This window comes from Lepisosteus platostomus, chromosome 8 (genome assembly GCF_059453375.1).
Source record: "Lepisosteus platostomus isolate fLepPlt1 chromosome 8, fLepPlt1.hap1, whole genome shotgun sequence".
NCBI lineage: Eukaryota > Metazoa > Chordata > Actinopteri > Semionotiformes > Lepisosteidae > Lepisosteus > Lepisosteus platostomus.
Window position 1 is genome coordinate 50,850,098 of NC_142618.1, and position 16,666 is coordinate 50,866,763.

Genomic DNA, 16,666 nt, shown 5'->3' on the forward strand with positions numbered 1-16,666 from the left:
ATAACCAGCTTGCTGTCTAAACAGTGAGGCGCTAGGAGGAGGGGAAAAAAAGCCTGGTGATACAATTGAGAAACACTTTACTATCAGTCCTGTTTTTAGATAATTACTGCTCTAGTTGTTATTCGCACCTAATATTTTTGGAATGGTCAACAAAGCCATTCTTTGCCTTAAGAGTTGCTCAAAGATCACAGCCACAGACCGTGCTTTATCTCCCTTATCTCTGAATACAGACACATGATTGGAATTAATTATTAACGGTTCAGGGTTAGGAAGCAGCGGCAAAAAAATAAGGTGGGGGGGGGGGAGACCGGTGCCCACCTGTGCCTCCCCGAGGTCGTTATTCACCACCGTGAAGTTCAGGCCAAGTTCCTCCACATCTCCCTCGTAGCTCTTCAGGAAGAGCAGGTTTCTGTACATCTCAGGATCCAGGGAGGCCAGGTGGTGAATGTCCACATCGGCGCTGGTGCCCAGCAGCTTAGAGAGGAAGAAACTGGCAAACGGGAGCTCCACCAGCATGTTTTCGTAAAGTGCCTACGGCGAAAGAAGGAAAAGGGAGAGGAGTCGAAGTGCGCTGATGGGAAAGGCGGCTCGCCGTGAATTGGCTAGGCCTGCCGTGAAACCCGCCGAAACAGTCCCTCGCTCAACAGGCTGTGGCAGCTTGATGACCATTAAGACGTCTGTTCACTCAGGCTACAGAGACGGTTTCCTATTTCAGATTAAGCAGTAACTGAATGTTTCATGGCAAGGGGTAAGAGTACCTCAAGCACGATTTGCAAAGGATGCAGTATTTCTGTCTCAGAGAGGTAAATAACGTCCTAAGGGAGGCACACCAATTATACTGATAATTTCAGTCACGAATAACAAGATATTGTTCATATTATTATTTAGGTTAATTTAGACCTCAAGAACTTAGTTAAGTGTTGATCTAATTTTCCTAATTATTCCCAACTATTCTCTTGTCAATACAATCCAATGTGGAACTTACTTTAGACTGTATTTAATGTGGTTTATTTTCATTTAAAAGTAGTGAATATGCACTAATGTTATTTTTTTTAACTAAAACTCTTGTCATAATAAATGTGCCCTATACTGTAAATATACTGCATAGATGATTACAGATGAATCAATGTATTTTTAAATCCTGAAGCTGATAAGCTGAACTGGTGCATCTAGGCCCAAACCAAAACCGATATTCAGTTTGCAATAGTAGGTTTTGTCAAATTCAATCTAATACACATAGATGATAATCTACTTTAAATCTACGAGGTTTGACATTATATAGAATAGAATTTATGGAATATCTAACCTTGACCTTAAATACTATCAAGTACAAGAGCTGAGGAGGTGAGTCATAAAATGTAAAGCTAATGTACTGGAATAGTCCTAAAAAGAGCACGTTTAAACCTTTAGAGCATTAAAATATACAGGTCTTTATAAATGATTGCACTAAAAACCTTGACCACATCAGCTAAATGGATTATAAATTTAAAAGATTTCCATAATGTATGCATCTTAAATACACACACAGGCATAAATCAAGGTATTTTCTAAACACAGGTTAATTATGCAACTTCAAACACAGTCTATTTTTTATGCAAAATAATCCACTTAGCATTTTTCACAGTAGACCTAATTTCTGGCTATATGCAGTGTTTGCCCCTCGAAACCTATCAATAACACTGCACCATAACGACACAGCAATAAGTATATTGAAAAACCTGGAGCATATTTTTTCAAGCATCTATTATTTATGGGTGTTTATTGCCAGAAATTGTGCCAAAATGACTTGAAATAAAAAGGATTAATTATGGTGTGAGCCTTTTAATATAAGTGAGTGCCGTGGCAGGGCAATTAATGCAAATCGTGGCACTATCAGGAGAATAAATGCTCACATCACCATAGGCGGCTTCTGTTAGCTGCCAAATAAATTTGTTAATTTACAACATTAAGAATCAATAAAAAACATAATGCTTTTCAAACGCATTACTATCAATCAGCATTGATATTCTCCCTCCAAAAATGAACTTTATCCAGTTGATTTCCACTTGATAAAACCACTGCAGCAGAGGAACAGAACTGGAGCCTTACAGCTGCTGTAGCGCAGTGACCCCGAAGAGCAGTCAAGGAAGTGTTAACTTCCTTCTTCCTAAATTGCCTGAAGTAACTATGGCTCTTCCTGTTATCGTAATTCTTCATGGGGTTAAGCCCATGCTAACTTCCCCATCCTCAGTGGACTGCAGTAGCTACGAATTACTTACTGTAACACTATCTTAATTTTGCTTGGAGGGGCAGAGCACAAATAAAATAATGATCTGTAGGAATGACAAACACTGTATTCTGTTTGTCTGGCGAAGGGCAAAGTAGTTTCAGACTGCGAGGTTCCTGAGGTGATCTTGGGCCTCTATTAATTTTACTTTGTGCACAAGGGGAAGGCTGGGGTACATCTGGCTTTGCAATAAATGGAGCAGCATACGTGAAACAATATTTATTTGGAATCAATAAAAGCACCATGTGTGATACTTGGATCAAAATTAATATTGCTCCGCATTTGCTCTCTACTGCACGAATGTGTCATTTACTGAAGCACTCCGTTAACGGCTAAACAGTTAATTGAATCGGACCGCCGGCAGTTTGGGCAATGAGTCCAGGGAGGGAAATTAGAACAGCTCTTAGCTAATTGAATTTAAACACAAAGAGTGGGCAGTTTCCTCCAGAGCTACAACCATGTTCACAAAACCGTTTTTTTTTAAAGATGTCATCCAAGGCTTTGACATCCTGTGGCTCTGGGATGTGGTTTCCAAGAATGCATTTAAAAACGCTCGACTGGGCTGCAAGGAGTCACCCTGTTGGAGCTCAGCCACATGTGTGGACTTTCGAGACACAATCCAGTCAGCCCTGGTTAAGATCTGAGGCTAGCACTTCCCAAGGACTGACGCACAACTGGTCAAGGACAGCCAGGTCATGAGGGTTTAAATCAGGAGGGGTGTCCTTAGTTTACTCCAAAAACCAATCCTATGGGCATTTTAACTGGGAATGTTCCCTCCCTCGCCCTCTCACTGAGAATATGGGCTTGTACTATGAATGGAAGATTAAACCAAAGATGTGGCTTAGTTTTGGAAGAGGTGCACCACTAGGACACCTGTAATGGTGATTTACATTAAAGGAAATAGGCTATTAAAAAACACGACATTCTGAATTCTGGAATACTATTACTAGTTATAAGTAATACTATTACTATTATAAGTACAAAGTCGGTACAGATTTCAGGACTTGCTCTAGACTGTTGTTGCAGACAACCGGTGTTGCTCTTGGTCAAGACTTGTTTCTCCAGTTATATACTATGCATGTATACAGGGGTACCAGCGTTGATGGGAGTAACCCTGCACACATTGTCACATCCAAACAGGAGAGCTGCATGATTAATGTCATAGCGTAATGGAAGCTTGTTGTAGGCATTACTGCAGTACAATTACAGTAGCCACAAACAGTAGCCAATGCCTTATTAAATTGTGCTACAGAAGGACGTTTTTCTCACACTGCTCTACCTACAGTATGTGTTTCACTGAAACAAGCCTTCCTTTCTAACAAAGTCCTGTACGGGGGCACCATAAAAATGTATCTCTGTTGTTTGAACCTGATAATAAACAGCCTCCTGGTGATTTGAAAACTACAAATCACTGCTGTAACAACAGAGATATTTATTCATCACCAAAGGAAATGACCTCCTTTAATCACAGCTGTTGTGATGGAACGTGCTTGTGAGCTCACGCCAAATAATACCATTTTACATCAAGTCCCTTTTCAATCTCCCTGTACTACAGTACCAAACAAACATCAAAGCGGCACTGTAATGCCTACTTTGTTAGTATTTATGAGTATGAAAACGTAAAAAGTAAGGTTAATCGAAAGTCAAATCCAAGTTAATTTCTCACCTTAATTGCCTCACCCATTAGCGATGAAGCTGGACAGTCGCTGACTAGCCATTTTTCAACACAGGACGCAAGCAAGAAAATTACGGTACTCTAATAAGTATGCCGAATTGTCTGAGATAGACTTAGGTGCTTCTGACTGTAAAACAGATCAAAATGCTATTACTACGAGCTTTGACTGCTTATTTATGTCCTGTCCAGCCTGCTGATTTAGCGCCAGTAAAATGCAATCACTACACAAACAAGAAGCAGGAATCATCTGCTAATGGAACGCCTAATTGAGAAGTGACCAGTGTCATGAAGTAATTCTTTCCATGTGGGATGACCTCTCTGCACTGCATCACAATAAACAATCACTAGCACATGCATTAAAGAAAATTTAAAAACATTAGGACCTAATAAATAGCAGCATTGTGTAGAAGGCAAACAATACCCATCAAGTGATTGCGCCTGAAAAAAAAAAACTACAGCCTTCCCTGCTGTGTCACTTTACTCTGAATTTCATACAGGGGAACTCAGCTGTGCCATCGACTCCTGCAAATCAATATAACCGCTTATGCATGCACAAAAGCTTACGGCATTTCTTTTTAATGTGCTCGTAAAAAAAATAAATAATTAGGGCTAAATTCTGAAACACGGTTTCCCATACACTGTGTGAGGATGCAAAGGCAGAAGATGGAAAAACAGAAACAGAAATCAGTTTTCCATGTGAAGCAGGACAAATACGATAACCAATTCAACTATATTATACAGGTACATGACTTGATTTTATTTTGGGATGTTTGGGACGATTTCTAGTATTCAAAAATCAAAACAGAAGAAGGACTCTTTTTATTCCCAGTCTAAGGTAGACAAAAGTGATTTTCGATGCTGATGGGAGGCTTCACCAACTATTTTCTTCACAGGCGTGATCGGGATCAACTGGATCAAACTGCATGGCAAGCTTCTGGCCATGTTAAGTCATGGCTGCCTGTCAGTCATTTTCAGTATAACAACCTGAACAGGAAAACCTAAAGGCTAAAGCCCATGACATTGTTCTACCAACAGGGGGCAGCAGAGTACACTTGCTGACTTGGCTAACATCCATCCATCCATTATCAAACCACTTTATCCAATGCAGTGCTGTGGGAAAGTCGGAGCCTATCCTGGCAAGCAAAAGGCACCAGGTAGGATACACCCTGGATGGCATGCCAGTCCACAGCAGACCTGGCTAACACATAATACAAAATACCAACTTTGAAAAATAAAACAGCATGTATAAAGACATTCAATGTTATTCGGAATTATGAACATGCCCAATGGACAATGTCAAAGACGTGTCCTGTCGCCAGCATCTGTGAAGAACATTTTGACGAGATTCACTTTCCACCCCAGTGGCAGTAGATACTGGATAAGGGAAAACAAAAGTATCAGAACAAGAGAGCGGGAAAGAGGTTTAATACCGATTTCCTGCTCACTCTGTAGTGTGAAACCCAGATAAACACATAGGACTAGCTGATACATCATGATGTGCCTTATCTCCAAGCTCACTGAATCCAATTCTAATTTAAAAGCATTTAGTATAGCAGGCAACCAAATACTGATTAGAAAATTATGATTATTTTATTCCTTATATAAACACTCATAGTACAAAGCATATAAATGAATACTCTATAACAACCTGGGGGAAACATGGAAAGTTTTGCAGATCACTGTTTTCTGATACACTGTGTAAATTAGAGTCGGAAAAAATAGCTAAGAATAGTCTCTTTATCTACTGTTGACCAAACCCAATGTGGAGAAACAGACCTACTGCGTTGCCTGGTTACACACTGCCTATCCTGACACTGTATTGCTCGTCATTAAAACCTTTAGACTTCCGCCCTACAGACCACATCGAATATTAGCTATTCCAGTAATTAATAGAGTTGTTTTAACACAGAGACATACAGTAACAGGGATGCTGCACTAATTTTAGCCACATTTTAGCCACACAAGTTTGGGATGTCACCCTCATCAATCTCCTGCAGAAACTAGTAACAGCCCTCACACAGTACACAACCACACAACCACAGAATTCAATTTCCTTTCATTCTTTAAACTGTTGGGCAGATTAGATATATATGATATCTTTTATATATATATGATAAAATATTACGAGTCTTACATTATGCAAAAACATTAGAAATATGTAGCAAAACAATATTATAGTGAACACAAATGTAAAAATAGAACACATAATAAGAAATAAATATACCCCAAAATATAACAAATAATATCCTTAAATATTTACCTGAACAGTTCAATGATGCTTGCAAATTGATATTAACATTATTTTGTAGCAGTTTCAAATACTGAAACTAGAATAGACTGTTTTCAGATGATTTGTAACACAATTTATGTCCAAAATGTTCACGCATACTACACATCCATCGGTGCACAAAGTAGGGCTACTGAGGACTACTGATAAAACTCACCTTGGAAAAACTGCAGTTGACTTTGGATGACATTCACCCTGCTTTACAGGTGTTTGGCAACTTAAAATCATTTGGGGCATCAACAATTTTTACAGAGACCACAGCTCTGTACTCCAGATCTGATTCATTAGTAGAAAAGATCAAACAGTGACTACTTCTGTATGAACTGAACTAAGGGTTCAGGACAGGAATGTTTACATCTCTTCTGTTATCTGAACCCTGTACCACATCACCACCTCATACAACAGCAGCATGAGACAATATCTGATGTAGACTTCAGTGTCCTGAAATGGTTTTACACTTCCTTGGATGACCGCATATGAGGATGCCATTTTCACCCCCGTCATGAAGCAATGAAAGATTAATATTCTCCTTGAAACAAAATCTATTGCATCCTGTACAAAATCGCTTAAAACTGTTTGTAGTCTCAAAACTTTTTTGCTTAAGATCCTATGATCAATTCAAAACAATTCATTTATGGAGCACACTCATTACTTACAAAACTAGCTTTTTTGCCTGAATCAGAATAGTCATTACCTTTCCTAATATTCTGCCAAGGAAGTAGTAATGTCTGGTGAAGGAGTCCCCGACTAGCATCTGTGCAGTAGGACTAGGGTAGAGAAGCCCCTCGTTGGTGGTCTTAAAGAAACCCTGGTTAGGATTGAATCCTGTCTTGAGGAGTTCGTTGAGAAACTCGCGGAAAATGCCACCTCCATCGATACCAGCTTCATCCAGACCGTGAGCATTCAGCAGGTGAACTCGGATTCTCTTCTTGAGGTCAGGTTCTAAAAGACAACACACACACAAAACGTGCTTCTTAAAATTAAGACTTACACTTTTTGTCATGAATTAACAGTGTATCAAAGGTCATTAAATCATCACATAAAATACCCCCCAAAACAGAAATGTCTCACAGCATAACAGGAAAAAAAAAAGAAATATTTTTGTAAAACAGACTTTTCCAGTGCCGTTATAACATTCGGGTACATTTAAGTCAACAAATACATATTTTATCAAAGGAAATCAAGAGATTCTGGATACTGAAAGCAACAGCCATGACAGTAAAGAATTTTACTGATTAGCCTCCATCTTATCTTGAATTTGCAGGAGATGTAAAATATGTAACTTTCAAGATATGAGTTGTCTAAGCAGCATGTCCTACTATTTTGTGTTAGAATAAACTATAAAGAGCAATAACAACAATAAATTCTTGCTGTCTTATTATTAAAACCTGATCCTAAGTCTTGGGATATTCAAATCTAGATGTATAAAAAGATCACTAGATGTTCCCCCATGATTAATCAATGGGCATAAAGCTAATTTATGGTCTTCAGACACAAGCAGGAAAAAATCTATTTTTAGAGCAATTTGCAGACAATCCTTTGATATCATGGAGCTACTGTTTATTATGTGGTAATAGAGGATTGTTGTGTAATTTTCAACCTGAATTCATTCATTTGACAAGAAAGACCTTTAAAATATTTATTGGTGCCTTCCTACCAGAAAAACTGGCTTACAAATATTGATTCAGCCTTTTATAAGGCCTGTTACTATTACTAGTGTTTAATGTTATTATGATTAAATTACTACTCCAGTTGATCAATAAAAAGCTGGTCAAAAATATTGCAGTCTTTAGATTTAACTTTGTTTACAAAATAAGCATTTATGTTAACTACAATACAAAATTCATCTTAATATCCTGTTTACACTGCAAAATCTAAACCTTGACAAATGGTCAATTAAAGGGTACCTGCTTTGCAAAAACTAGGTAACAAGCAACTACATTTCAATCCTCTAGATGAGCATAAGTATCTATATTTTAAATAGAATATTAGCTTTCATATATTAAGACTTAGAATAGAAAATGTTTTTTTCCTTTCATAGTTGTATTCTGTACCTTTTCGACTTAATATAAAAATATATTTCTACCTATAGAACAAGTAATAGGTTTATTCCATGCTGAAAAAAGACGAAAGAAAACACAACGTTTCGGCTGTGGAGCCTTCTTCAGGTGTCAATTATAAATAGGTATTTCTATGTTAGAATTGATGCTCAGTCACAAGAAACCACACAAGAAGTATTCATAAAATATCAGTATTCTTGCATTTACCATTCTCTGGAGATAGTTTGTCATACGCATCCTCATAAATGTAGTTCCGTCGAATAGTGATGTTAATGCCATCTGAAAACGGCCCGTCTCCTTGAACATCGCGCTTGTCTGCATAGATCAACCGCTGGAAAATCTTAATAATAACAATGGATAAACCTATTATTTCTTGTATAAAATTGTATTATTTCTTTGTTTTGAGAAATACATTATTCAATCCCCCCTCACACGCATAACAGACCACATGGTGTTGACTACATGTATTTAAAAACAGGCCCTTCGCTCAACTCAGAGGAGTCAAAGACATCACTGCTGACCAAACTGACAAAGTATATTTTTAAAAAAGCTCAAGAAAAGGTGTACAGATTAAGAAACACCTTGACACTTCTTCAGTTTTAAGAAACTCACTTATACTTATTTAATTTTGAAATTAAAGTGAAATGCGACAATAATTTTAGGCATACCTTCACCCGTTCTTCAAAGGGAACTACAAATGGAAGCTCAGTTAAGATGGCAAGTTGTCTCTCCTCCGACACTGACAACTGAGGTGGTTCCATTCCAACTAGATCAGAAAAGAAATGGAGCAAAGTGTGACCAGCTGTACCAGCAGGGATACATTAAGAGTCAATCTAATGGTAAGAGCTGACCAACCCATTTCATCGACATTTTGATCAAATTTCAAGTGTTTTCCTTTTTTAATGAAACATGAGTGGAGTTCGGCTTTTACGAGCTGCGCCGCAAAGTCTATTTAATCGGCGCATTATGTGTTTCGGGCTTCTGTTTCTTTTGACATACTGTGAGGTGCATGAGGGCCCCCCATATCCGACTGTGCTGTGACAGGGCTGGCAGGAAGAAGTGTAGTCACAGTGCACTCTGCTGGGGACAACTGGAAGTGCAACAACATGACGCAATAGAAAATAAACGCATCAATTTTTTCATCTTGAATCTTTGTCAAAGAAAGTATCATGCAAGGGGGTCTGACTGGTTACTAGCAGAGTTAACTTTCACTGGTGCTGTAGTAGGGACCCGGGTTCCACATCAATAATCCTATTGCTCTGTTTTTCATAATCAACCTACAATATGACACCAAATGTTGCATTTTTAAGTAAAAGGGTCAATTTAAACCCCCCTGTTTTGAAAGGCATTTGATTTTTTATGACATTAAATAATTTCCAAATGATTTCAAAATAACTGCAATAAAAAGGATCACTGTAATTTGTAAAGGGGCAAGCATGAGTGAACTGCACCCTGAAAAGTCAAAGGAAAAAATACAACACAACTTGAGGAAAAAGTCAAGATAATTTTGAAAAGATAATGTTGAAAAGCAGAAATTAAAAACAACATTGCGGCTGTTTTCTCACATTTCTCCTCTTTAGATGTTTCCACTTGTCACGGTGGAATTAAACTTTGCAGCAATCGCGCACCGATGCATCCTGACTTGAGTCGTCACCTGAAGAAGGCTCGACATTCGAAACTTTAGGTTTTACTCTATTTTGCTTCTCACCATAGAATTAACCTGCACTGGTTCCTCTGTAGCTCCCATGCTAACGCAGCTCTCGGCCCCATGACCATCATTAGTAGGTTGCTATGTAAGCCGTGTACAGTGATACCTTGACTGAAGACACCTGTCGGAGGGTTCTGCAGCTAATGAAGGTAACCTGAATCTTTTAATTAAGGGTATTTTCAATGCAAAACATACATACATTGGTTTTTCATAAAGCTAATTACCTCATCACTCTGGAAAAGGCCTGTAAATAACAGACACAATGAGAGCAGCTGGTCTGCACTGAGTCCCCATTAGGCCATGGTGACCAGATCAATACTCCTGTATGGGTATACTTAATCCAGATACTTGTTTACAGGCAGGCCATTAAAAAGTGTTCAATCCTTTCCTCCGTATGGCAGCAAGGGCGTCTTTCAGCAATGGACACTTTTAATTAACTAAACTGTTAGACGGTTATCTACTTGCGGGACAATTTTCATTAAGCGAGCGTTTGTTTTATATTAAACTAACGGTTTAAGCTATTTAAACCTAAAAAAAAACTGCCAGAACAGCAGAGTTAAACCACTATCCCCCTACTAGAGCTCAATTATTCTGGTCAATTAGTCAATTCTATCCGCATTTTTCCATCACGTTTCCATCTTTGAGGAGAAATATGGGCCGTCGTGGTCAATACACAGACCATTTATCACTCTAGTGGCTGTCCATTTAAGTAAATGAAAAAGGCCAAACAAACACAAAGCCATATGTGCTTCATCAGTACTTTCACACTAATTGACTTTATCCCATATGGAGTCAAGTGGCATTAAGCAAATCATACACACATTGTTATCTGCTTGTTTTCACACCATCTTGCTGGCTGTACTACTTTTAAACAAACAAGGTGCAGCTTCAAAAGGCTCGTCTGACTTCAAAGAAAGGAAGGGACAATGATGCATACAAATGAATGATGAAACTGCTCAAGAGTCAAACTGCTTCCACACAGTGCACAGAGCCAGCAGACCTCCTTTGCATGAAGATTTTGGGGGTGTTTTCCCCGTACTGTAGTTTGAAAATGTACTCATTCCCACGAAATACGTGATGCACCTATATCCCATTGCTATTACTAATGCCTTGATTACTCCAAACACAAATTTTACGCTAGGACAGATTTCCAAGCCTCTGGAGTCACCTTTGCTTTGTCCAGACTGTGTTGTACGTTGGAAACTGTACCAAGAGAGAACCATCATTGAATTTTTCACCTCTTTCACATCACATTCTAGGAGGACACTGCCCATCTAAATTGTCTTTTGGTGATATTTGAAATTATTCACACATAAACAGATAAAAAAACCCATTGAAATAATGGTTTACTTCCTACACAATTAAACTTTTACAACACTCAATAGATATGGTAGGTTTTCCATCCAAATTTAACATTCATTTTCAGTGCTATGCCTTGAACTAAAGACAACCGTAGTATCTTGGTAAAAGCAACCAGAAACTACACAACTGAAAGCAATGCAAACACAACACAGGGAACCAGCTAAACCTCAGTCAAAAATTAAACTTCAAGATCGGTACATAAACATGTTTCAGACAAATACCCTTTTAATAGTAAAGAATACATGTTGCTGGAATCAGCCGTGAAATAAAGAAAAGAGCAGCATTTGCGTTAAGGCTAGCTGATGAGTAGTGAGCGTTCTGGCGCACTATGGCTGCCGTCGCATCATCCAGGTGGGGGCTGCACATTGGTGGTGGTGGAGGGGAGTCCCCATTACCTGTAAAGCGCTTTGAGTGGAGTGTCCAGAAAAGCGCTATATAAGTGTAAGCAATTATTATTATTATTATTATTATTATTATTATTATTATTATTAAGGCGCTGAGTTGAGATGGAAGCTGTTCTTACCATCTAATGTGGACTGTAGAGGCCCGATTCGTCCCATTCTGCGGATTCTCCAAACATGCCTAGCTGATGGGACATAGAGCTGTGTGACCTAGTGGTCCAGGAAGAAAATGAGATCAATGTGAGAATGGTGTTCAACCAACACCATTTACGCAGGAATGAAGAAATCAAATGTAGGCTTTTCCTAACACTGACCAAACCAAAGCTGGAATGCATCGATATATCAGTTTCGGTCATGTACCATTTACTCTATGGGCTCTCACTGATTCCTAAGTCATTCATTGTTACCTGTTGGGAAATTTATGGAATGATTTGCACACAATGGGGCTTACATTCACAACACTGTGTTAAAATCTCCTTAGGAAATAATGGGGGGTTTAAGTGTTTTGATGAGGCCTGACAGATTTAGAGTGCCGCAGAGAAGAGTTTGTACAAGGTGAGTAAACAGCCAGGGGGACTTTTGTAGTTTTTATGAATATTCTCAGATCAAATTGAACCCCCCACACCAATTTGACCTGTGTCACCTGGAAGCTGTTTTTCATTCACTGAGAGCTTTGATCCCAGCGGATGAAAAGACACCATCAAGTACTGGTTTTGCTGAGTGAATGTGTGCGATAATCTAAACTTAAATTATTTTTAATTTTCCAAAGTAGAAAGGAAACTGTTTAATAACATTTGTCACGAGTTCACACAAAAAAGACACACTAAACCCAGTAAACCAAATCCTTAATGAAGTGGTACCTTATCAGCTCTGATGTTGACCTCATTGGAAAGCCAGTGACCAGATGGACAGAAGGGTCTTCTTATATCTCGAGCTTTCACCATTTTCACTAGGTTAGTAATGACCTGTTGAAACAGAAAACAGCACGTTTTGCACAAGCAGCACAAAAATAGTGTACAATTTCAGTCACCATTTTACAGAATAGGTATGGCTACAATGGAATCAGTCCAGAGAAAAGTTACACGATGCTCTGCAGGCTTAAAGGAATGTCCTACAATAAGAGGCTAAAAGAACCGCATCTTTTCAGGCCTGAAAAGAGAACTTTGTGTTCAACTGGATACGAACATGCAAAATCCTCAAAGGCCTGACAAAGTGAACGCTATGGACTTCTTCAGATTCAACAGTGAACCAGAAACTACAGGACATGAGTAGAAATTTAAAATTGAGAAAAGGAAGGAGGCATTTCTTTGTGTAAAAGCTTGTCAGAGTGTGTAACAAGCTACCCATCCATGTTGTCAAACGTGATACACTGGCTTCTTTCACGAAGCAGTTGAATAAGAGCCTCACATCAGTAAGCTAACTATCAAAAGGCCACCTCTTATTCGTAACTGTCCTTATGTTGTTAAATCTGATCATAGGGGAACCCTCAAAACCTCACCATTAACCTCACACAGCTAAGTGGTAAACAAGAGCAGCAGTCTTTTAAATATTCTTTTTCACAGGCGAGAAACTTCGCCACCAGCCTTTGATGATAGTCCATTAAAACATGAAATTGATCATTTTACATTTCTAACCTTGGCTAACCTAAAATGAGCAAAAATCAGACTTTAGTTGTACCTTTTTTTTACTTGTACTTGTGTTGCAGAATGGTTAGACACTTAATAACTCCAAAAATATAAACTCAGTAGTTTATATATCTTCTGAATTAGCCTATATATGCACACTTTAAAGACATGTTTTTCACAATTTAATATTCATTTAAATGATAAAACATTGACTTAAAAGGTATTTTAATTCTGAAATTACATTACAAGCTGAGATACTTTTTTCCTGGCTTTAATTATAAAAAAAATCACCATGTAATATTCCTTGATAGAAATCTTGAAGAAAATGCAAAAAGTTCTCAGTTACTGTAAATGTCTCCATGAAGCATCACATCACAATGCTTACAGTTAAAAAAATATAGACAATCCTATACATTTTACAACACTTTTTCTGTATTGGATACAAGGACCTTTGATTATAAGTAATTACAATGAGAATGAGCATCCCATTGTTGTGGTGTTATGTATTGGTAACACAAAACAAAAATGACTCAGTTGATCTGGAAATGTACAGCCCCATTAATTAGCTAAACCCCTTACATCAACGCTTTTGCTGATCTGCTGAAAGTATATTCTGTCCTGCTTTTAACCAGAAGGACGGATGTTCTGCAACAAGTTTCAGTCTGACGTCTCTAACAAAGACAAAGTGATCTAAAACAGCCTATAAAACTCCTTTTTGGCACGGGTCGTTTTGACTGTTTTGAGATGCACTTTTCTATTTGACTTCTGACTTTCCTCTTATGTGGATGAACAGAATCTGCAAGTGCAATTTACTGTACTGTACATATCTGTAGCTGCTATAGCATTTACCAGATTTCCTGTAATCTACATATAGGCATCTTTCACACTTCAATTGTTGAGATTATTATCACGTGTCTGACTAGAAACAATCACACATGAATGCATTGATGAATATAAATGATATTAATATTATAATGTATATTCATTAATATTATAAACATATCTATATATGGATTCCCTTTTGAGGTGGCTAGATTTAATTTTTTTTAAATACAATATGTATTTTTACATATTGTACAGTACGTAATACACACAATACTTGACAATACTTGACAAACTGGAAAAATCTTCCATTGATAATTACCGATACAGGTAGATGTCTAATGTCTCTATGTCTATGTCTAAATGTCTTAATGTCTAAGCAAGTCACCCACTTTATACTGCAAGTAGTTTCCTTTAATTTCAAATCTCAACCTAGCAATGACTGAAACTGGCAATACCCACAAGTGCAAAAAACGCTGTAAAATTGAGGCGATTGGTTCGGACTTTCACTACCTCTGACTTGTCGAATGAATAAGCATTCCTTAATTAGCCCATCGGGTTAAGTGCAGGCCTTAATGGGCCTTTCCCAAACTCCAGTGTGACATCTCTCTCCAAACATGGCCAAGCACAAAGTTCCATTAGCAATATTAATATAAGCTTAGTTGATCATTTTCATTCAATTAACTTCTTTCAATTAAATAGATAGCTTGACAATAGAAGTGATAAAAGAGCCATAGGGGTGGCTGATGACTCGAACCAAACATTAGCGTGTTAGGGGGTCAGTAGTATTAAACGGACTGTAAATCTAGCATTCAATTTGTAAAATGCATTTTCCCTGCTCCCACTTCTTTAATGGGCTGTTTTAGCTGACAAGAGGTGTTTGCACCAATCGTTTATGAAATTTCAGTAGCATTTATATGCCCTCCCTGCAAACCTTTCCTTTCTGGCCTCGGAGTATTTTTGTCTTCTTGAGATCCCGGTAAAAAAAAGGAACAACCAGGCACCCACCCCCTCATTATCTGAAAACCGTTTATTTGTGGTATGTTTCACAGCAACGCAGACTTGGTAGCAGAACCTTAGGGAGCACAGTGGGACTGTATTCCAGTCAGGATAGCAGTCTAACTCCATAATCACACACACACATGCAAAAATATCTAGGGACTTAGTTAAAGGAAATTGGGGTGTTCTTTTTCAAAATTCATTAGAAATACAGAATAATACAAAAATATTGAATAGAGATTAGAGAAAAATAGAGCAATAAAGAATACAGAATAGAAATATAGTTGCATACAGAATAATCCATTCATCATTTTCTAACCACTTTATCCCATACAGGGTCATGGGGAAGCCAGAGCCTATCCCAGCATGCAAAAGACACAAGGCAGGATACAGACTGGATGGGACAGCAGTCCATCTCGGGATACACTAAGACACAAGCACAGACACACCCACACCAGAGCCAATTTTCCCTGAAGACTACTAACTTACCCAGTTAAGTTATAGTTAACTCGTCAGGAAAACGGGGCACTTGGAAAAAACCCATAAGAACACAGGAAGAACATACAAACTCCACACAGACAGCATCCCAGCTTCATAATTGAACCCAGAGCCCCGGGGCTGAGAAGCAGCAGTGCTAAACCCTGTGCCACGATGTCGTTCACATGGAGAATAATATTCTTTAAAATGATTAATCATTTATTTGACCTTAGGCAAATGTATTTTTCCATTTTTTCCTTCAACGCTGAACAACTTACCCTTGGTTTGGATTATATAGAAGAAATAAAACATTGAGTCGATCAAGTGAAATAATTTTAACTCTACCCTTAAGTATCAGACAAAAATAAACGGCTGAGATTGCCATATGGAGCTCTAAATCATGGGCAACGAAATCACACATTGGGGCTCTGAAAGGCTTCGCAGTGCCGAAGAATGCAACAGTCACCTTGAAAAGCTGAATCCACCGTTTTTGCTCGGCCTGAATTCGTTGCTGCATTTCTGTGTTGGTCTTGACTCCCACGCTCTTGAAGGCCGCAATGTACTCTTCGCGGTGCTCGGGCTTCGTCTCTGGATAAGCCAACTTGATGATCCCCAAACAGGCATCTCTCAGGCATCGGGACAATGTCACCAGCTCCACCAAGGTGAAGGGCATCATGGACGACTGGCTTTGCCCTACAGATGGAAGAACAACTGTTCTGCACAGATACTACCATTGTTACCTGTACTACCCCAGTGTTCTTCATCGCTTGGATGCTAGTCTGTTCAAAACCATGAAATATCACTTTAGTTTCAGATATGACTTGTCTCATTGAAGGTAAACTAAACACACCGGGTGTCTCAGCAGCCTAGTGAAGGCAAATTACAGAATGTGATATCTCAGAAAAAATAACTTTTTCGCCTGTTTGAATGTGCATTCATTTCCAGCAGGTTATTAATGCATTTTGGTACTTCTCTCCCTTTTTC

General features: G+C 38.4%; 1 protein-coding gene across 3 annotated transcripts in view; it reads right to left on the reverse strand.

Moving 5' to 3' along the window:
• ube3c (ubiquitin protein ligase E3C) overlaps positions 1–16,666 on the reverse strand; it is a 55,603-nt gene that overhangs the window by 14,615 nt on the left and 24,322 nt on the right. For all 3 annotated transcript variants that reach the window (XR_015940979.1, XM_088643838.1, XM_088643839.1), the window contains exons 14-20: positions 16,149–16,375; positions 12,620–12,724; positions 11,882–11,969; positions 8,957–9,054; positions 8,496–8,628; positions 6,923–7,170; positions 319–531 (exon numbers count right to left, since the gene is read on the reverse strand). Coding sequence is in view for 2 of the 3 variants with exons in the window: in XM_088643838.1 (XP_088499964.1) it covers positions 319–531; positions 6,923–7,170; positions 8,496–8,628; positions 8,957–9,054; positions 11,882–11,969; positions 12,620–12,724; positions 16,149–16,375 (1,112 nt within the window). In the remaining variant the exon portion in view is untranslated. The remainder of the gene's footprint in view (positions 1–318; positions 532–6,922; positions 7,171–8,495; positions 8,629–8,956; positions 9,055–11,881; positions 11,970–12,619; positions 12,725–16,148; positions 16,376–16,666) is intronic.